Source organism: Epinephelus moara, chromosome 14 (assembly GCF_006386435.1).
Source record: "Epinephelus moara isolate mb chromosome 14, YSFRI_EMoa_1.0, whole genome shotgun sequence".
Classification (NCBI taxonomy): Eukaryota; Metazoa; Chordata; class Actinopteri; order Perciformes; family Serranidae; genus Epinephelus; species Epinephelus moara.
In genome coordinates, this window is record NC_065519.1 from 223,495 (window position 1) to 245,860 (window position 22,366).

The 22,366-nt window shown below is 40.1% G+C and overlaps 2 protein-coding genes across 3 annotated transcripts in view; both read left to right on the forward strand.

Moving 5' to 3' along the window:
- LOC126401163 (phospholipase B1, membrane-associated-like) overlaps positions 1–15,381 on the forward strand; it is a 26,301-nt gene extending 10,920 nt beyond the window's left edge. Inside the window, exons 3-17 of one of the 2 annotated variants that reach the window (XM_050062275.1) lie at positions 249–339; positions 439–497; positions 586–653; positions 2,718–2,761; positions 2,935–3,055; positions 3,948–3,999; positions 4,082–4,162; positions 4,672–4,737; positions 6,202–6,293; positions 8,241–8,322; positions 8,448–8,549; positions 8,658–8,756; positions 9,850–9,945; positions 10,147–10,218; positions 14,932–15,381. In XM_050062275.1, coding sequence (XP_049918232.1) covers positions 249–339; positions 439–497; positions 586–653; positions 2,718–2,761; positions 2,935–3,055; positions 3,948–3,999; positions 4,082–4,162; positions 4,672–4,737; positions 6,202–6,293; positions 8,241–8,322; positions 8,448–8,549; positions 8,658–8,756; positions 9,850–9,945; positions 10,147–10,218; positions 14,932–15,051 — 1,245 coding nt within the window. In that variant the 3' untranslated portion in view covers positions 15,052–15,381. The remainder of the gene's footprint in view (positions 1–248; positions 340–438; positions 498–585; positions 654–2,717; positions 2,762–2,934; positions 3,056–3,947; positions 4,000–4,081; positions 4,163–4,671; positions 4,738–6,201; positions 6,294–8,240; positions 8,323–8,447; positions 8,550–8,657; positions 8,757–9,849; positions 9,946–10,146; positions 10,219–14,931) is intronic. The other variant, XM_050062276.1, reaches the window with a different exon arrangement.
- A 1,589-nt stretch (positions 15,382–16,970) lies between these two features.
- LOC126401168 (la-related protein 1-like) lies at positions 16,971–21,801 on the forward strand. The gene is made up of 2 exons (XM_050062284.1): positions 16,971–17,729; positions 21,524–21,801. Exons 1-2 carry the CDS (start codon positions 17,384–17,386, stop codon positions 21,625–21,627), a joined length of 450 nt encoding a protein of 149 aa, XP_049918241.1. The 5' UTR covers positions 16,971–17,383; the 3' UTR covers positions 21,628–21,801.
- The last annotated feature ends 565 nt before the right edge of the window (positions 21,802–22,366 follow it).

Sequence of the window (22,366 nt, forward strand, 5' to 3'; positions counted from 1 at the left end):
TGTTAGACTCTGTCTCTGTTGGACTCTGTCTCTGGTAGACTCTGTCTCTGTCTCTATTGGACTCTGTCTCTGGTAGACTTTGTCTGTGTTAGACTCTGTCTCTGTTGGACTCTGTCTCTGGTAGACTCTGTCTCTTGTAGACTCTGTCTCTATTGGACTCTGTCTCTGGTAGACTTTGTCTCTGTTGGACTCTGTCTCTGTTGGACCCTGCTTTGTTGGACTAAGCCTTTGCTTGATTTTTCCTGCAGGACATTTTAGGAACAGATTTTCTCCGACGTCCACTGCATCCTCCATTTGTCTGTCCTGATATGAGTCCATCTCCCACCGTCCCCACCTCAGGTGAGTATATGAGTCTGTCTCTGTGTCCCACTGTGTTTCTGTGTCTCTGTCTCTGTGTCTCACTGTGTCTCTGTGTCTCCTGTCTGTCTTCTGTTCCAGTTGAACGTGTCAAAGCTGCAGACATCAGAGTCATCGCTGCTCTGGGAGACTCTCTGACTGTGAGACAAGTTCAAATCTAAACACAGAAATGTTCCCAGTTGGTGTGGACATTAAAGGGTTAAAGATACTTCCTGTGTTTTGTCACAGACGGCCATCGGCGCCAATGGGTCATCCATTTTGGCCACACCGTTTGAATTTCGTCACGTGTCCTGGAGGTAAACAAACATCACAGCTTCAGTGAATCAGCTGATCAACAACTGTCAGAGCTGATCATCAGATCATCCAATCATCAGTTCATTAAATCATCAGATCATTAATTCATCAGATCATTAAATCATCAGTTCATTAAATCATCAGATCATTAAATCACAGCTCATTAAATCATCAGATCATTAAATTGTCAGATCATTAAATCATCAGATCATTAGATCACAGATCATTAAATCATCAGTTCATTAAATCATCAGATCATTAAATCACCAGATCGTTAAATCATCTGTTCATTAAATCATCAGTTCATTAAATCATCAGATCATTAAATCACCAGGTCATTAAATCATCTGTTCATTAAATCATCCGATCATTAAATCATCAGGTCATTAAATCACAGCTCATTAAATTGTCAGATCATTAAATAATCAGTTCATTAAATCGTCAGATCATTAAATCATCAGATCATTAAATCGTCAGACCATTAAATCATCAGTTCATTAAATCGTCAGACCATTAAATTATCAGTTCATTAAATCATTGGATCATTAAATCGTCAGACCATTAAATCATCAGTTCATTAAATCATCAGATCATTAAATCATCAGATCATTAAATCGTCAGACCATTAAATTATAAGATCATTAAATCGTCAGATCATTAAATTATCAGTTCATTAAATCATTAGATCATTAAATCGTTAGATCATTAAATCCCATTAAATCATCAGATCATTAAATCGTCAGATCATTAAATTATCAGTTCATTAAATTATCAGATCATTAAATCATCAGACCATTAAATTATCAGATCATGAAATCGTCAGATCATTAAATTATCAGTTCATTAAATCGTCAGATCATTAAATCGTCAGACCATTAAATCATCAGTTCATTGAATCATCAGATCATTAAATCGTTAGATCATTAAATCCCATTAAATTATCAGATCATTAAATTGACAGACCATTAAACCATTAGATTATTAAATCATCAATTCATTAAATCATCAGATCATTAAATCATCAGTGCATTAAATCATCAGTTTATTAAATCGTCAGATCATTAAATTATCAGATCATTAAATCGTCAAATCGTTAAATTATCAGATCATTAAATCATCAGATCGTTAAATCATCAGTTTATTAAATCTTCAGATCATTAAATCATCAGTTTATTAAATCTTCAGATTATTAAATCATCAGTTCATTAAATCATCATATCATTAAATCGTCAGATCGTTAAATTATCAGTTCATTAAATCGTCAGATCGTTAAATCATCAGATCATTAAATCGTCAGATCATTGTCAGATCGTTAAATCATCAGATCATTAAATCGTCAGATCATTAAATCGTCAAATCGTTAAATTATCAGATCATTAAATCATCAGATCGTTAAATCATCAGATCATTAAATCGTCAGATCATTAAATCGTCAAATCGTTAAATTATCAGATCATTAAATCATCAGATCGTTAAATCATCAGATCATTTAGAAATCAGATCATTAAATCATCAGTTCATTAAGTCACCAGTTCATTAAATCATCAGATCATTATCATTAAATTGTCAGATCATTAAATTATCAGTTCATTAAATCGTCAGATCGTTAAATCATCAGATCATTAAATCGTCAGATCATTAAATCGTCAGATAGTTAAATCGTCAAATCGTTAAATTATCAGATCATTAAATCATCAGATCGTTAAATCATCAGATCATTTAGAAATCAGATCATTAAATCATCAGTTCATTAAGTCACCAGTTCATTAAATCATCAGATCATTAAATTATCAGATCATTAAATCAACATATCATTAAATTATCAGATCATTAAATTATCATATCATTAAATCGTCAGATCATTAAATCATCAGTTCATTAATTTTCCTCTGTGTGTCCTCTGTGTATCCTCTGTGTGTCCTCTGTGTGTCCTGTGTCCTCTGTGTCTCCTCTATATGTCCTCTGTGTCTCCTCTATGTGTCCTCTGTGTCATCTTTGTCTCCTCTATGTGTCCTCTGTGTCATCTGTGTGTCCTCTGTGTGTCCCCTGTCCTCTTTTGTTTGCAGCATTGGAGGATATGGAACGTATCAAAACGTCATCACACTGGCGAGTACGTTACTTTATTTTCCTCAGATTGATTTTTAAAGAAAACATGCTACACTTCAATAATTTTCAGGATGACCTGTGTTTTATTTCAGGATGACCTGTGTTTTATTTCAGCATGACCTGTGTTTTATTTATCAGATATGAGTCACTTAACTGTTTGATCATCTGGTCGTCCAGATATCTTTAAACTCTTCAATCCCAAACTGCTGGGTCCGTCACCTGTGTGGACCTTCCACGGCCAGCCAACCACCATCAACCAGACCGGATTCAACTTCGCCGTCACTGGCCACAACACACTGTAAGACTCCGCCCACTCACACCGTCACTATTTCAGTGGTCCTCAACTGTGTTCATATCAACGGCCCTTGAAGTGACACACATCAGATAACCAACCCCTGTTTGATGAGGTTTCTCTTGAGGGACATCCGTCTGAAAAACAGGTCTGTTGTCAGATTCAAGACCAGAATGAGCAGGTAGCTGTGGAGGAGGTGAAACCTTTGATCAGAGCAGTTGCTCTCATGACTCTCACTGTGTTCACCTCTACACTGAATTAAATGGTGACAATAAACTTTTATTCATTTATCTGAGACCACCTGGAGCTCTGAAAGGACCCCGGGGGATCCTCTGACCCCTGGTTGAGAACCAGTGGTTCATGTTATATCTGTACTTTTTAGTTGGAGCAGCAGGTCATCAGCTCGCTGTGTTGGCTGGTGGGTCCACAGAACTTTACCCATCTGTCCCCATCTGTCCCCCCTTCACATTAAAGACATGAGGGCAGCAGAGGACAGACTTAAAGACATTTCCGTCATAAACTGAGGCAGAAAATTAAACAAGTTGGTGCATAAACATTCACCAGAACACAGGAAATGATATGTTTCATACTGAAACCTTTCTGGTGCAGGAGCCCACCCCACCTTTTATCAGTTACAGATAGATTACAGTCTGGTTTATGTAAACAGTGACATCATGTCAATAAATAAATTATAACAATTAAAGATAATTGTCATGTTGCAGCTGTTACAGAGTTCAGACTCTGACAGTCTTCATCATCTTCTTCTTCAGCTCAAACATCAAAATAATTTAATTATCACTGTAAATGATATAATGGTGTTTAATGTGTGTGTGTGTGTGTGTGTGTGTGTGTGTGTGTGTGTGTGTGCGTGTGTGCGTGTGCATATGTTGATCTGCAGGAATGTCTCAGATCAGATCAGACACATGATCGACACCTTCAGGTCGTACCCGGTGAGTCTCTGCGTTCTGTTTTTGAGATGATGAATGTGTTTACTTCCTGTCGTGGCGTTCACAGTCAGCTGCTCTCTGTCAGGGTCTGAACTATGACGAGGACTGGAAGGTGGTGACAATGCTCATCGGCATGAATGACATCTGTGACTACTGCAAAGACAAAGTAAGACAAGTCGCTCAGTTAGAGTTTAATATGAATGTGTTTCTGTGATCGTTGTTATTATACGTCATTATTTAGTTTTCTCTTTAACAATATTAAAGGTGAATGTTTCAGATAAAGTTTCCTGACGCTCTGCTCTGTTCATTATTTATCTTTATCCATGTTGTGTGTTTCAAACTCTGCATTAATAAAAACATAAACAACATAAACATGATTGTGAGCAGTTTAAATGTGTGTGTGGGGTCACCACTCTGTGACGTCACTGTGTGTTTGTGTTCACAGGTGAAACACATCAGGTACAGTTCTCCACCAGCGTCCGTCTCTTTAAATCTGATGCATATTAAAAATTAAAAAGTGTTTCCTCCCCACAGTCTGACTTCAATGGTTTATGATAATTATGAGACACAAAACTGTACAGGTTAACATTCAGCCTTTAAATGGACATAAATAATCAAAGAGAGATGAAGGGTTGTGTCAGAGTGTAACAGTGAGCCTCCTCCTCTTCCTCACAGACTCTCTTCTCTCCGGACCGTTTCATTCATCACATGACAGCAGCTCTGAACATGATGATGGACCAGGTGACACGTCATCACTCACAACGACATCACACATCAACAAATATAATAAATACTAAAGTCCAGCTGCTCAGAGTACACAGTTACATTCAGTAGAAATACTCAAGTACTGTACTCACTGTGAAACTTCAGGCCCGGTCTCTTTTACCAACCCAGTGTAGCTCCACATTCAGACAGGTAAAGGCCTGTCTCTATTAGAGGCCTGGTCTGGTTTGATATAGAAGATCTTTGGTTGTTGTTTTTACCTCAAAATGTGTTTCTGATCCTGGATTACTCTGTAACTCATTCATAATCCTTCAGTCTGTAAGAGTCCTCACATCAAAACAATCAGAAGGGAGTGAAATAAAAATTAATCTGAGTTGTGAGGATTGTTTTAACAGGATAAAGTGTTTAACAGGATAAAGTGTTTTAACAGGATAAAGTGTTTAACAGGATAAAGTGTTTTGACAGGATAAATTGTTTAACAGGATAAATTGTTTAACAGGATAAAGTGTTTAACAGGATAAATTGTTTAACAGGATAAAGTGTTTTAAAAGGATAAAGTGTTTAACAGGATAAAGTGTTTAACAGGATAAACTGTTTAACAGGATAAAGTGTTTTAACAGGATAAAGTGTTTTAACAGGATAAAGCGTTTTAACAGGATAAAGTGTTTAACAGGATAAACTGTTTAACAGGATAAAGTGTTTTAACAGGATAAAGTGTTTAACAGGATAAAGTGTTTTAACAGGATAAAGGGTTTAACAGGATAAAGTGTTTTAACAGGATAAAGTGTTTTAACAGGATAAAGCGTTTAACAGGATAAAGCGTTTAACAGGATAAAGTGTTTTAACAGGATAAAGTGTTTTAACAGGATAAAGTGTTTTAACAGGATAAAGTGTTTAACAGGATAAAGTGTTTAGCAGGATAAAGTGTTTTAACAGGATAAAGTGTTTAACAGGATAAAGTGTTTAGCAGGATAAAGTGTTTTAACAGGATAAAGTGTTTTAACAGGATAAAGCGTTTAACAGGATAAAGTGTTTTAACAGGATAAAGTGTTTAACAGGATAAAGTGTTTTAACAGGATAAAGCGTTTAACAGGATAAATTGTTTTAACAGGATAAAGCGTTTAACAGGATAAAAGCCTGTGTCAAATACAGGCCTGTAGAGTTCAGTGATTACAGTAAACAATATCCCGGGGCTACTAACTGAAGTTTTACAGTTGTGAGTATATGAGTTCAGAGCTCAGTGAGAACATGAACTCAGATTAATGCTGTCATTAACGACATGTTGATCAGAAGACAAGTTCATCTGTCTCCAGTTATGTCATAAAAGATGATACACAGTAAAGACAGGTTAAACTCTTCACCTGAGACATGTCTGAATACTGTCAGTGTGAAAGTTGATTGTTCTTCAGTTTGACTGAAACTCTCAGGTGTGACAGACAGAGACAGGAAGTGATGTCACTGAAGGTGCTGCTCTGGTTTCAGATCCCCAGGACCATCGTCAACGTGGTGCAGATTCTTCCCATGAAGCCTCTCAGAGAAGTTCAGAGACCCACTCTGGGCTGTCAGCTGCAAAGGTTACCTTATATTAACCTGTTTATACCTGTCCTCACCTGTCTTTCCTCTCCTCACCTGTCCTTACCTGTCCTCGCCTGTCCTCACCTCTCCTCACCTGTCCTTACCTGTACTCACCTGTCCTCGCCTGTCCTCACCTGTACTCACCTGTCCTCATCACCTGTCTTTAGCTGTACTTACCTGTACTGACCTGTCCTCACCTGTACTCACCTGTCCTCATCACCTGTCTTTACCTGTACTTACCTGTACTCACCTGTCTTTACCTGTCCTCACCTGTTCTTACCTGTACTCACCTCTCCTCACCTGTCCTTACCTGTACTCACCTGTCCTCACCTGTACTCACCTGTCCTCATCACCTGTCTTTACCTGTCCTCACCTGTCTTTACCTGTCCTCACCTGTCTTCACCTGTCTTTACCTGTCCTCCACTGTCCTTACCTGTCTTTACCTGTCCTTACCTGTCCTCACCTGTCTTTACCTGTCTTTACCTGTCTTTACCTGTCCTCACCTGTCCTCACTTGTCTTTACGTGTCCTCACCTGTCCTTACCTGTCGTCACCTGTCTTTACATCACGCCAATCAGAAAATCTGAACTATCACTTTTTAAAAAAAAAAATCAATAATCTGTTAATCCGATACCCTAATAATCCAACAGTGCGATAATCTGATAATCTAATAATCCAACAGTGTGATAATCCGTTACCCTAATAATCCAACAGTGTGATAATCTGATAATCTAATAATCTAACAGTGTGATAATCTGATAATCTAATAATCCAACAGTGTGATAATCTGATAATCTAATAATCCAACAGTGTGATAATCTGATACCCTAATAATCCAACAGTGTGATAATCTGATACCCTAATAATCCAACAGTGTGATAATCTGTTACCCTAAAAATCCAACAGTGCGATAATCTCATAATCTAATAATAAACAGTGTGATAATCTAATAATCCAACAGTGTGATAATTTGATAATCTAACAATCCAACAGTGTGATAATCTGTTAATCTAATAATCCAACAGTGTGATAATCTGATAATCTAATAATAAACAGTGTGATAATCTGCTAATCTAATAATCCAACAGTGTGATAATCTGTTAATCTAATATTCCAACAGTGTGATAATCTGATAATCTAATAATAAACAGTGTGATAATCTAATAATCCAACAGTGTGATAATTTGATAATCTAACAGTCCAACAGTGTGATGAGCAGTTAATCTAATAATCCAACAGTGTGATAATCTGATAATCTAATAATAAACAGTGTGATAATCTGTTAATCTAATAATCCAACAGTGTGATAATCTAATAATCCAACAGAGTGATAATTTGATAATCTAATAATAAACAGTGTGATAATCCAACAATCCAACAGTGTGATAATCTTATAATCTAATACTAAACAGTGTGATAATCTGATAATCTAATAATCCAACAGTGTGATAATCTAATAATCCAACAGTGTGATAATTTGGTAATCTAATAATCCAACAGTGCGATAATCTGATAATATAATAATCTAACTGTGTGATAATCTAATAATCCAACAGTGTGATAATCTGTTAATCTAATAATCCAACAGTGCGATAATCTAATAATCTAATAATCCAACAGTGTGATAATTTGGTAATCTAATAATCCAACAGTGTGATAATCTGTTAATCTAATAATCCAACAGTGCGATAGTCTAATAATCTAATAATCCAACAGTGTGATAATTTGGTAATCTAATAATAAACAGTGTGATAATCTAATAATCTAATAATCCAACAGTGTGATATGTTAATCTAATAATCTAACAGTGTGATAATCTAATAATCTTATAATCCAACAGTGTGATAATCTGATAATCTAATAATCTAACAGTGTGGTAATCTGATAATCTAATAATCCAACAGTGTGGTAATCTAATAATCCAACAGTGTGATAATCTGCTGACAGGAGATTTTGCTCGTGTCTGGTTAAACCTGAAGAAAACTCCACTGAGTTGACGGAGCTGCTGCAGGTGAACCTCCAGTTCCAGGTGAGGTCATGAACTGAAGATAATACTGTTAATCCTGACAATAATCCATCAGTTTTAATCTGTGTTCAGCCCTCAGGGAACATCGTGGTGATGTCGTTCTGCTCTCTGATTTCTCTTGTTAACAGAGCAGATTAACGAAGCTTCTGAGCGGAGATCGTTTCTTCAAAAAGGACTTTGCTGTTGTTCTTCAGCCTTATTTAGAGACGGCCGGTCCTCCCAGACTTCCTGTGAGTCTCACATTTAACAGGATGTATCTTTAATTATTTACTCAGATAGGGGACTCTGCTGCTGGTTTATTATTTTCATTCACAAATGTTTTCATAACTTCTCATCAGATGGTGCGACACAGACACAGAAAGTTTTACCCAGTGATTAGAAGCTGTGTTCAAACACTGCTGAAGACATCTGACCTGACTCAGCCTGAAGGGGGCGCTGTAATTACAGTCTTTAATAATCACATCTCCTACACCTTAATGAAACCTGCTACAGACACATTGTCTGTGTGTCTGTCTGTGTGTCTGTCTCTGACCTGTCTGTCTGTCTCTTACCTGTCTGTCTGTCTGTCTGTCTGTGTGTCTGTCTCTGACCTGTCTGTCTGTGTCTGTCTCTTACCTGTCTGTCTGTCTGTCTATGACCTGTCTGTGTGTCTGTCTCTGACCTGTCTGTCTGTGTGTCTGTCTCTGCCCTGTCTGTGTGTCTGTCTCTGACCTGTCTGTCTGTCTGTCTGTCTCTGACCTTTCTGTGTGTCTGTCTCTGACCTGTCTGTCTGTCTGTGTGTCTGTCTGCGTGTCTGTCTCTTACCTGTCTGTCTGTGTGTCTGTCTCTTACCTGTCTGTGTGTCTGTCTCTGGCCTGTCTGTGTGTCTGTCTCTGACCTGTCTGTCTGTCTGTGTGTCTGTGTCTGACCTGTCTGTCTGTCTCTTACCTGTCTGTCTGTGTCTGTCTCTTACCTGTCTGTCTGTGTCTGTCTTTTACCTGTCTGTGTGTCTGTCTCTGACCTGTCTGTCTGTGTCTGTCTCTTACCTGTCTGTGTGTCTGTCTCTGACCTGTCTGTGTGTCTGTCTCTTACCTGTCTGTCTGTCTGTCTGTCTGTCTGTCTGTCTCTGACCTGTCTGTGTGTCTGTCTCTGACCTGTCTGTCTGTCTGTGTCTGTCTCTTACCTGTCTGTGTGTCTGTCTGTCTCTTACCTGTCTGTGTGTCTGTCTCTGACCTGTCTGTCTGTGTCTGTCTCTTACCTGTCTGTGTGTCTGTCTCTGACCTGTCTGTGTGTCTGTCTCTGACCTGTCTGTCTGTCTGTCTGTCTGTCTGTCTCTTACCTGTCTGTGTGTCTGTCTCTGACCCTTACCTGTCTGTGTGTCTGTCTGTCTCTTACCTGTCTGTGTGTCTGTCTCTTACCTGTCTGTCTCTTACCTGTCTGTGTGTCTGTCTCTTACCTGTCTGTCTGTGTCTGTCTCTTACCTGTCTGTGTGTCTGTCTGTCTCTTACCTGTCTGTGTGTCTGTCTCTTACCTGTCTGTGTGTCCCTCCAGGACGGGTCGATGGACCTGAGCTTCTTCACAGCAGATTGTTTCCACTTCACAGTGAGGGGCCACGAGGAGCTGGCTAAGGGACTGTGGAACAACATGGTAACTGATGATGAAGATGAAGATCTATAATGACTGTTATTAAATATTTTACTGATGTTTGTATCAACACTTTGACTTCATTAAATATTCTGTAGAGTTTACTTTTGAAACTTTACATCACTGAATTCACTCGACATCTTCATCTACATCTACATAAAGTTTTGTGTATCGTGACCTGCGGTGGGTCGTCTTTTGTCTCAGTTTCAGCCTGACGGAGCCAAAGAGAAGATCAAGACATTTTCAGAGCCGGTAAAACTCATCTGTCCATCAAAGGTAGCACATGTTCAGCATATTTCTATGTCTGTGTTTGGAGATAATAAAGTTCTTATTAGGGACTGTTCTGTATTTATCGGGGGGGGTCTGCAGTGTGACCCTAACCCTCCACCATTAATCACTTATTAGCTAGTTTAACCTACATGTATGAAAGTTGGCAGGCTTATGTAACCCTCTGAGACGTACAAAAAAGCCTCTTGGTGGCATGCTCTAAACCCAACAGGAAGTCGGCCATTTTGAATTTACTTGACCAAACCTTGGTCCGTCCCATCCCAAGACCTTGAAGATGAAAAGTTATCAAAAGCTTGAGTTTTCGTCAGTGCGTGTGACCGTGGGATGGCGTCAAAGTTAGGGGACTCGCCACTAAACAGGAAGTAGTTTATAACTCCAGCATACATGGTCCAATCTTGCCCAAACTTCACAAGATTGATGCCAGTCCCGCCCTGAACACATCTACATGTCAATAATCAGAGATAAACATAGCGCCCCTACTGGCTACAGGAAAGGTCATGTTTTAGACTTTGATGAATATCTCCTACATATTTCACCACATCCACCTCAAACTTGGTGAAAAAAGCCACGAGACCTTGATGACGCTTTATTGTGGAAACTGTGAGTTTTCGTCGAAGGGCGTGGCCATGGCCTGGCGGCGAACTTTGATGTTTCGCCATGATGATAAACGGTGCTGTAACTTGACTCCACGTGGGAATATCTTGCCAAAACTTCACACATATGATGACAGTCCAGCCCTGAACACATCTACATAGGAATTTTGAATCACCGCCATAGCGCCACCTACTGGCAACAGAAAGCTACTTTATACATTCTTTGATGTCCCTCTTCTAGCAGGTTAATCAGACCCACCTCAAACTTGCTGGTCTAAGTCCTTAGACCTTGATGATACTTAAAAATGAAGCTTTTGAGTTTTCATCAAACACTGTCACCGTGGCGCCGCCTTGTTCACCATCAAACACGATGTTGTTTTGAAGGGACAAGGGATGCTTGAAAACTCACCAAACGTGGCATACACATCACAGGTCACAAGTCCTGTTGTCTGAAGTGATCTTTGTGCTTTGATGCACCAAGATGGCTCAACAGCGCCCCCTAGAATATTTCAATTAAGCAGCCCCCAAAGCTGATTTGACCTGCATGTATGAAACTTGGTAGGCATGTGTAACACTCTAAGACATACAAAAAAGCCTCTTGGAAACCCAACAGGAAGTCAGCCATTTTGAATTTACTTGTGCCACTTTTGTGCATTTTTGCCCATTTCCAGGGCTTGTAAATTAAGGAACTAGTCCTAGAGATTTTATCCGATGGACTTCAAACCTTGGTCTGTCCCACCAAAATGACTTGAAGAATAAAAGTTATTAGAATCATGAGTTTTCGTCAATCCGTGTGACTGTGGCAAGACGTTTAATGTCCATGTGTCTCCAAAAACAGGAAGTGGTTTGTAACTCCAGCATTCATGTTCCAATCTTCCCCAAACGTCACAGGATTGATGACAGTCCCGCCCTGAAAAGATCTGTATGTCAATATTCAGTATAGAGTACAATGCCACCTAGCAGCGACAGGAAGTACGTCTTTTCAGACACGTATTTTTTCATTAACCTGACATTCACATGCTGTGGTTAAAAGGACATATATACGAACAAGCCATATCATTAGAGCCGGCATCCTGCCACCCCCCCCCCCCCCGAGTTGCATGAAGGTGCGAGGGCCCGTTCATCGCTGCTTGCAGCTTTAATTTTGAATAGAATTCCATAAAATGTGTGTTTATTTCTGTGGGTCTGTGAGGAGCGTTCCCGAAACTGATCTTATTCTGTGTATAGCTCGCGAGGCTTGAATGTGCCTCAGTTGGCATGCTACTAATTTCTCTGGGGTTTATTGCCTATCTCACATTGCATCTGTTTAATTCTATTTAACTGCTTATTGACCCGAGAGGATAAAATTGCATTATATTCTTGTCACAGGGATATTATCGTACTCAGGGTGTTGGGGTCTGGTGAGACTCAGTATGAGTTCTCTAATTCGGTAATGGACTCGTCCAGTTCCGCTGATCTTTTTTCTGACTGTTTTTTCCTACCTGTTATGTAAGAAATGATGTTGCCTCTGAGCACTGCCTTAATAGCTTCCCATAATGTCGAGTCGTCAACATCTCCTGCATCATTTGTAGGTATAATTTCAGGCCAACCTTTCTGACATATATTTCAAGAAGCTTTTATCTTTTAAGATTGTGTTATCAAATCTCCAAGCACAAGCGCTCTTACGGTGGTTAAATCTGATATCAAGGGACACTGGAGCATGGTCACTTATCAAAATATTATTGTAATGCAAGGTTACAACATTGGGAATCAATTTAGAGTCTAACAGCATGAAGTCGATCCTTGAGTAAGAATTATGTACTGGGGAAAAAAAGAGTAGGCTCTTGTGGCAGGGTTATTTATGTAGCCTCCAAATATCAACAAGGTTTAGACTGTACGTTATGTTTTTTAGCACCTCACTGGATTTACTATTCACTGGTGTTTGTCTAAAGAGGCATCAATTATACAGTCGAAGTCGCCCCCCATTATAATGTTTGTGTCGCCCCCATCTGGAATTCCATTCAAAACTGTTTGATAAAATTATGGATCATCAAAGTTTGGACCGTAGATATTTATCAAGGTTACTGGGAAACCATTAAGTGTTCCTGATACAATTATGAATCTGCCATTGGGATCCCCAATGGTGCATCTGTGATCAAATGATACGTTTTCCTTAATAATAATAATAGCTACTCCTCTGGCTCTAGCCCCAAAATTTGATTGGAATATTTGTGATCCTCAACCCAATGTGTGTCTCTTGTAGATAAATGACATCGGCCTTTAAGCTTTTCAAATGTGCCAATATTTTCCCTCTCTTTACTGGATGGTTCAGGCCTCTGACGTTCCAGCTCACAATTCTTGCAACATCCCCATTATTTGAAGATATAACAAGCACCCATATTCATGTGATAAGCATAGATTACACCTAAATATGCTGTAGAAGTTCCACCATTGTAGTACAAGAACACCTGAGATGCTGCATCAGAACATGAACAAAAATAAAACCGAACCATAAAGAAAAACAATGTATTAGTGTCCTCCGGGGCCCTCTGCTTCTCCTTCCCTCCCCTCTGAGAACGAACATCACCTAGATCTAACCTGCGAGGCTCATAACCTCCCATAATAACCTGTGCCTGTGACCGCCCCTTCCTTACCACGAGAATCATAAACAAACTGTCCATGTGCGTCGAGAAGCCATAGCTGGAGTCAGTCGTGACCTGCATCGGGATTCAGCTGTTCTCTGTACCTTTAACTGGGGCATCCATCTACCGTGGTACTTTATTATCGTCAAGGAACTTCTCAGCATCCATCGGATTGGTGAATGAGCGTCTGTCTGAGCCGACCAACACCACAAACGTCGCTGGATATCTGAAGCTGCATCTCAGCTCCGCCGCTCTGCATCTGGATCTGATGCTGTCGAATCGCTGCCGTTGCTTCATTACTGCTGGACCCAGGTCCGGGAAGGTCCTGTGAAGAGAGTTTCAGGATGTGCTCCTTGACTGGGTCATGATGGATCCGTGCGATGATTTGGCGGGGAGGGCCATCAGCTGCAGCCGCAGCTGCCCTGCCGCGGACCCTGTGTGTGCAGTCAACTTTTGCAGGTTTGCGGGGCGTCGGTGGCTTAGTGGACAGAGCAGACGCCGCATGTACAAGACTGTTGCTGCAGCAGCCCGGGCTCGACTCCAGCCTGTGGCCCTTTGCTGCATGTCATTACCTCTCTCTTCACGGTCAAATGTCCTATCTAAAAAGGCAAAAATGCCCCAAAAAATATCTTTAAAAAGGAAAAAAAAACTTTGACAGGTTTGTTGCCAATGTTTTCTTCTCCCAGTAGCTTCAGAATGAGTTTGGCAACAAAGTCTGTGGGATTACCTTTTTCCAGTTCTTCTTTGACTCCAATAATGCAAATGTTTTGCCTCCTGCAGCGTGAGACCAAGTCATCCAGTCTCTCGCCAAACGATTGGGCTGTGTCCTCCCATCTTGCACACTGGTCTTCCAGGGCTTTGATTCGGGACTCATGCTCGTTCAGGCTGCTCTCATTTGAAGTAACTCTTTGCTCGACATCTGCCATTATTTGCTTCAGATCCGCGAGAGATATTTGGAGTGTGTCAAACCTTGAGTCGACGTTTTGGCTCAGCCAGCTGATGGCAGACATGATGTCTGTCGCAGTTGGCATCTCGCTTGGCAGCGCAGCGTCGGTGTGCTGACCACTAGCTTCCACCTGGTTGGCGCTAGCGTTAGCCTCGCTATTAGCGTCGTCTGTGGGTTGTTTTTCAGCACCTTTGGCTTTGGTAGTTTTCCCCATTGTCTCTGACTGTTGCTATCAAGCTTTCAAAGGTTCTTCTCGTTAAATTGAGTTTTTAAATTGTTTGACTTGTATGAGGGAGCGGAGCCTCACTTGAACACGTCTATCTCATCTCAAACTGAGCATTTCTTCTTTAAAAAATCAGCAGTAAAATAAAAAACTTAAGTCCCTCCCCAGTGTTTAAAATTAAACTGGACATGACTCCCTCTTTAAGCACCCCCCCCCCCCCCCCCTAAGATAAACAANCCTCCCCACTAAGATAAACAATGAACAGTCCCTGAGGACAGGTTGTCTTCTGTCTGACAGGTTGTCTTCTGTCTTCTCCAGGAACATCCCTTCATCTACACCAGAGCCCGAGTCGAGTCATCTGCTCCGACACTGGGACATTTGTCCGTGATGTGGACGTCTCTGCTCTCAGTGTTGGTTCTGTTTGATAATCATCTGTAGTCTGAGCCCTGTGAGCCGACGATTCGATTCCCACTGACTCTATAAACACTCAGAGAACTCTACAGGTGTTAGTTAGACCACAGAGTTCTGCTTGACTCAGAATCATTAAGTGGATCAGTTTACTCGTCATGATTTAAGGGGATGGTGTCCTGGTGAGTCCATCCTGTGTGTGCTGCACCTCACAGAACACCAGTTATATTCATAACCTCCTGATTTTATTTTATCAGTACTTTGAATAATATATATTTTATTAATATGAATCATCTCCTGTGATCAGATATAACTGACAATGATTCTGACATCTGATGAAAATGTTTAAAAAGAATTCAATAAAAATAACTCCAAACTGAGTTTTAATGTTTCCTGGTGGTTTTATATGTCGTCTGAGATCATTGTCCTGATGTTAAAGTGAGACCTGACAGTTTGTAGTTTAGAGACTCAGATTGTAGTTTACAGACTCAGATTGTAGTTTACAGACTCAGATTGTAGTTTAGAGACTCATAGTTTAGAGACTCAGATTGTAGTTTAGAGACTCATATTGTAGTTTAGAGACTCATAGTTTAGAGACTCAGATTGTAGTTTACAGACTCAGATTGTAGTTTACAAACTCAATTTGTAGTTTACAGACTCAGTTTGTAGTTTACAAACTCAATTTGTAGTTTACAGACTCAGTTTGTAGTTTACAGACTCAGATTGTAGTTTACAAACTCAATTTGTAGTTTACAGACTCAGATTGTAGTTTACAGACTCAGATTGTAGTTTACAGACTCAGTTTGTAGTTTACAGACTCAGATTGTAGTTTACAGACTCAGATTGTAGTTTACAGACTCAGATTGTAGTTTAGAGACTCTTTGGGATCGTCCTGTTAAAACCATCCAAACTCTCTCGGCTCATTCACTCTGTCAACATGTGTCTCAGGCCGGTGTGTGCTGGGTGAGTTCATGTGTGTGGTGTTTACATGTCTGACATGTTCCAGGTTTTATGTCGACACTGATTTAAACAACAGTGGATTAAATGTCTGTCACACATGCGGTCTTGCTGTACCTGCGTACACAGGTGTGTTCAGCACACAGAGTGATGTCACTGAGTAAGATATATATATAAATATAAATCAGTTTCTGTCTCATGATGTCCTCAGAATGGTGTTGTGTATATTGAAGTGTGTATCTGTGTACACTGGGAGATACTCAACCCTGTGATGTGAATATTCTCAGACTTATCTCAATAAACTTCAGACTGTCGATCAATCAGTTAAATGATCAGTGATATTGATTTGATCGATCACTGACCGATCGTAAATGTAACATGGTGAGTGCATTTACCCAAGTACTGTACTTCATTACAGCCCTGAGGTACAGTTACACCTGTGCTTTACATCCCTGTAGTAAATATTGTACGTGTTTATTCTTTATCTGTTGATCAGTTTTTATTATTTTGGAGACTCAGATTATCCATAAAAAATATAGGCTAAACGATGAATTCTCCACCTGCTGAACCATTACAGTGATGAACACATTAATAATAATAATAATAATAATAATAATAATAATAATATAATACATTTTATTTATTTGTTTAGTACTCAGATATTTCACATGAGTTAGGAACAATCATAAAATAAAACATCAGTAATTATAATAATCATAATATCATGAAACAGGCTGGTCTGCTTTATGAGTACTTTTACTTTAAATACTTAATTATATTTCTGGTGACGTTACTTTAACTTCAGTAACAGATCAGAGTACTTTTACTCTGTGGTGACGTTACTTTAATTTAAGTAAAATATACGAGTACTACTTCTTCTTCTTCTTCTTCTTCTGCCCTGTACCTACAGTCTGTGGTGCTGCAGTACCGGTGTGTGGCCGCGGGCGGCAGCAGAGTGACTGTTTACAGCAGCTGGCAGCACGAGCTCCTGGCCGTTAGCAGTTAGCCGTTAGCCGTTAGCGTGGTGGAGTGTGGACAGAGTCAGACAGCAGGGAGGAGGAGGTCGCTGCTGTACTTTGTTTTTTTGTGACTAAACTCAGAGAAAAGTGTCGGGTGGAGCAGCTGACGGTGTGTCGGTGACCCGCTGACGGACAACAGACTCTCCGGTACCGGCTTATTGATATTAAAGTGTCGATCGCGGCGGAAAACAACAACATTTAGCTAACAGTTAGCTTCAGGAGCTAGTCGGCTAACTTTAGCTGGCTAACGAGGTCCAGCCCAGAAGTTGTTTAGCAGTGGATGCGGTCTCCTCCTGAGCTCCTCACCAACTTTCTGCGGGACAGGAGGACAAGGACCAAAGAGTCACACTGGATTTAACACCGAGCGCTGGTAGGAAACTAGCAGGATGTCCACTGAGGTCGGCTCGGGTCTGACAGCGGCCAGCTCCGGAGCTGCGGAGGACCAGAACCAAAACAAGTCCGAGGAGACTCGACATGAGGAGGGGGACATGAAGCCCCAGAGAGGGGACCCGGGGGACAGTCGAGGCTCGGAGGCGGACACACACAACAAGTGCGAAGAAAACGATAAAGAAAACGATGAGAGCGGCGGCGGCAGCGCGGCGGAGCCGACAGGTGAGGCGGTGAAGAGGAAAGTTGTTGAAGCTCCTCCACCCAAAGTCAACCCGTGGACCAAGAGGACCACAGGACGGGTCCCGAGCAGCAGCAGTGTGGGCTCCAGCTCTCAGGACAAAGGTGAGGAGGGTTAACTTAATGTGATGATGATGAAGGTAGTGACAGTGACAGTATGGTGTCAGCTCACACACACATGCAGCAGCAGTGTTAACGTGTCTCTGCAGCTCTGACAGCCTCCTGCTCTCTCTCTCTCTCTCTCTCTCTCTCTCTCTCTCTCTCTCTCTCTCACTTTCACTCACACTCACTCACACACACACACACACACACACACTTTAATCTGATCCACACTTTATTGAAACACTTATTAAATGTTGAATCAGGTGGTCGGAGCTGAATGTCAGGAGGTGTTGATGGTGGCATGTCTGTCCCATCCCCCCTCTGCTGTGCTCGGGTTGCTCCTGAGCACCACGTGTTGATTCTGACAACTGCTCAACTTTTAGCTGCAACCAGCTAACTGAGCTTCACCCTGAGCTTCACCCTGCTCTGACGGAGGGTGGGTGGTGTTGGTGTGACACAGCACACAGCCAGAAACTGTCCGAGTGCACACACAGCCTCGTGTTTAATCTGTGTGAGGGTATAAAGTGAAGCTAAGGCTAACTGCTGCTGTACAGACACGTTCCTCATGTCCAATGGCCTGTCAGCCTGCAGGTCCTCCTCCCACCTCCTGCTGCTCTGCTCCGTCACTGCTGACACTCAGTAAGGTGCTCCAACAGGTGGGACACCCACTACAGGTCAGGTTAGGGCTGAAATAATTTAATACAACTATTGTTTTTATCATGTTTCATCAGCGAGTATGTAGGAAATAAGACCTAAAGATTTATAAGGGACTGTTCGTTATTAATGAGAGGGGGGGTGCAAATAGGTGGAGGCATGTCAAATAATTACTTTAGCTCTGGGAAGGGACTCATGTTTTTTTATTTTGGCTCAGAGGGGCACAAGAAGTTAAACAGCTGTATTTGGTGTTTATTTCACTGCCGATTCTTAAAAAACGACTTTGAAACAGTAAAAAAGAAAAAAGATTTGTAATTTTGTAATAAAAAAAAATCAGTTTTTAAAAAGTCATTTTTTTATTTATTAGGTTTTTTAATACATTTTTGAAAAAGGTTTAAAAGGTGTTTTTTTTAAGAAGGAAGTTTTTTTTTTATTTTTTAAGAAGTAATTTTTAATGAGGTTTTTTTTTTAAGATTTTCTTTTTCAATTTTTAAAACGCTTTAAAAAGCCATTGTTAAAGAAAACAAGACAATTTTTATAGAAAACATTTTTCTTTAAAAACCACCCAAATATTTATCAGACACATCAGGTGCCACAAACACTTCACACTTAACCAAGTCTGATCTTAAAATATTATATTTCATCAGAATCACTTTATTCTACATTTCATTTAAAATGTTGCTAAAGGTGGAGGCATGTCAAACAGTTTTTTTTACTTCTGTCTGAGGGTAGGAGCATTTAACTTTTAATAGCTGTGTTTTGTGTTTATTTTACCGCTGATTTTAAAAGAAAAAATTATCTCCTTGGGTTTGGATGGTTTCCTTTAATAATCTTTGGCGATTTTTGTCCTTTAAAAGTTTATAAAAGAAACATGCAGCTTGTTTTTTAAAAAATGATGATGATCTCTTACAGAAAATATCCAACATTTTTCTTTAAAAAAATTTGGTGAATGTTCTTCAGATTTTTTTTTTCTTTAAAACAATTGTTTTTTAAGGGCAATATGTAACATGTTGTCTTTTAAACACTTGCTTTTGTTTTTTTTTACCTTTAAAAGTTTTAGTGATGTTCAAAGAAAAATATTTGGAGGTTCAGGGAGGGTCAAAATAAAAACAGCCACCTCCTCCTCTGATAAATAAAGAACAGTCCCTTGCTGACAAAAATGTAAAAATACACATCATTAACATTCAGAATGATGTATAATACAGAACTCAGTATTATTTCAACCAGTAAAAACACAACGGTTTTGCAAAAGAAAAAAAGCTGAAACAATATTACAGTTAAAGTCATTTTTTAACAATCTTGTCAGTTGATTTTTAAATTGTTTTTTAAATGTGTGAAATGACAGAAGTGAAAAACACCCGGCAGCTGTTTTGCTATGTTTCCTTTATAAATGGCTTTAACAGATAATTATTTATCAAAATAGTTCATTATGACTGAAGTTCAGTTGTAGCAGTGTGTTGAGGTATACTGTGATATAAGAGTTGACAGTTATACTGTGAACATTTTCTTATCTAATAAAGCTGACTGGGTGGAGAAAACAGAAACTTTACACACACTAACATTAAAAACTGGTTTCAAGTTTTGATTACAGGAATAAAACATCAATTTAATAAAAAAAAACCTGTTTTTATGTCTTTAAGGCTCCTTAAGACAATAATAAGATTAATTCTGTAACACTGTGAAAACACGATATTTTCTGAGATGGTTATCGTACTGTGAAAATCATCATTGTGCCCTACGACCCAAGCATCGAGTCGACTAATGTGCAGATTAATTTATAGATATGAATCCCAAATACCATTGCAGTGTCCGAGCCCAGTGTGATGCCTTCACATGTCTCGTTTGATAAACTGTTAATTGATTTATCATATTAGTTGCTGATTATTTTTACTTTATGTCTATTAATCCGAATAATTAACTTCATCGTTTCAGCTGTAGAAAATGTCCGTCATGATCTCCTCAGAGAGACACTACATCTTTAAATCATTTCTTTTCTCCAACCAACAGTTTAAAACTCAACAATATTCACTTTATAATGATGTTAAACAGAAACTTTAACACTGAACAGATGATCACAAATTGTTTCTGATAAATGTTGAACAATGTTTTGGATGTTTTAAACTCTGAGTACAACAGGATCAGAAGTTTAACCCCATAAATGATAATAAAGGGCTACTTCACCAATTTTACACATGCAGTTCATCTGCCGCTTTTGATGTGACATAATGATGTCATCAGGTTCAACCTGACATTAAAAACTTAAAACATGAAGTGTTTGTTACAGACTGAGGGTCTGTGGAGTTTAAACATGTGCGTGTGTGTTTATCAAACAGGGAGTGTGTGAGGGACCAAACTGTTGCATTATGGAAAATGTAGGAGTGTTTTTGCCAGGATGTGTTGTCCTCTGCCGCTCCAGATTTATCTGATCTTTTTTATTAATCTCTTCTGTACAGTCGCCTTAAACTTCATGACTAGAACATAATAACTGTCTGTAGGATGTCAGACTGATAAGCTGATGACTGATTTCAGTCTGAATGTTGGAGGGAGCAGACGGCTGCTGTATGAGGCCATAGTCGTGGTGACATTTGGTTCATGTGTGATCTGAAGGAAGGAGCAGCTCTGCAGCAGTTTGAGTTGTGAATGTGTGTCAGAGCTCACAGAGTCCAGGGGGAGCTATATTGGACTCTGACGAGAGCACAGGCATCGTTTTACAAGTGTTACTGTATGACCAGCTCAGAGGGTGGACGTCTCAGCATACACCCATTCATGTGGACGCCTCGGCCCTGCGTCTCTTATCAACCCCACCGTCCTCTGCTCAGCGATAGGCACTGTCAGCCTGCAGTGGGCCACTCCCAGCATGCAACTGCCTGCCCAGAAGCAGCCGCATACCGCTGCCGGCTGTACACAAAACACCCTCAACTAGTCGAGTAGCTGTGTCCCTGGGTCCCTGGGGGCAGGGGAGGGTATTTATTCATTCTGCACTGACAGAAAACCCTGATGCTTCACAGCAGAGCATGAACAGTACATGACTGCACCTCTTTACTCCAGTGGGGAGCAACCTGCTCACTGGACGTCTGTCACTCCTGTAGTTTAAACTAAAACTACCATCATGTCACTCTCACTCATTGATCCTGTCTCTGCAGATCAACACAACACTCTGAAAGTCGTCCGAGCCAGCAAACCCAGAGCCAGAAAATCCAGCAAGGTAAATATCCTCTGCTTCTTTGGTTATTGGTATCTTTTTTAAAGCTTCCAACATTTCTCTGCTCAAAAAGTCACAAACATGAAGTGTTGTAACTTTAATTAACTACTACAACTAATGAACCCTTCACACGTCTCCTTTTTGTCTCTGATGTTTAATCTGTATAAAGTGTTGTGTGTCGAAATCAGATTCCAACGTTTCTCTGTTAGAGAAGTCACAAACATGAAGTGTTGTAACTCTGCACATTTAAAGTTTATATCCCGTCTCCACTTTGTCTCTGATGTTTAATCTGTATTTAGTGACGTGTGTCGAAATCAGCGCTCAGTCCAAACTGACACCATGTTGTAGGTTGTGGTTTGTGTTTGAGCGTTGGCGCTCCTCACCTGTAAATAAACCAACATGTTTGTTGGTGTGTTGTGTTTCAGCAGTGGACCTTCTGCCAGGCAGCGATGTGCAGGGTGTGAAATTAACATCTGTCACTAGTCAAACGTTGAAGTTGGCTCTTCTGTTTGCTTTTCAACCAGTTTTTCCACCACAGGTGTTTTAAGTTAGTGTTTGAGAGAGAATTCACAATAAAAAGAAGAGTTTAAAGAACACAGGTGATGATGAAACAGGAAGTGTTTCTGTGTTTCTCTCTGACTCTGGGGCTCACTGACTCTGGAACTCTCTGACTCTGGGACTCTCTGACTCTGAGACTCTCTGACTCTGAGACTCTCTGACTCTGAGACTCTCTGACTCTGGGGCTCACTGACTCTGAGACTCTCTGACTCTGGGGCTCACTGAC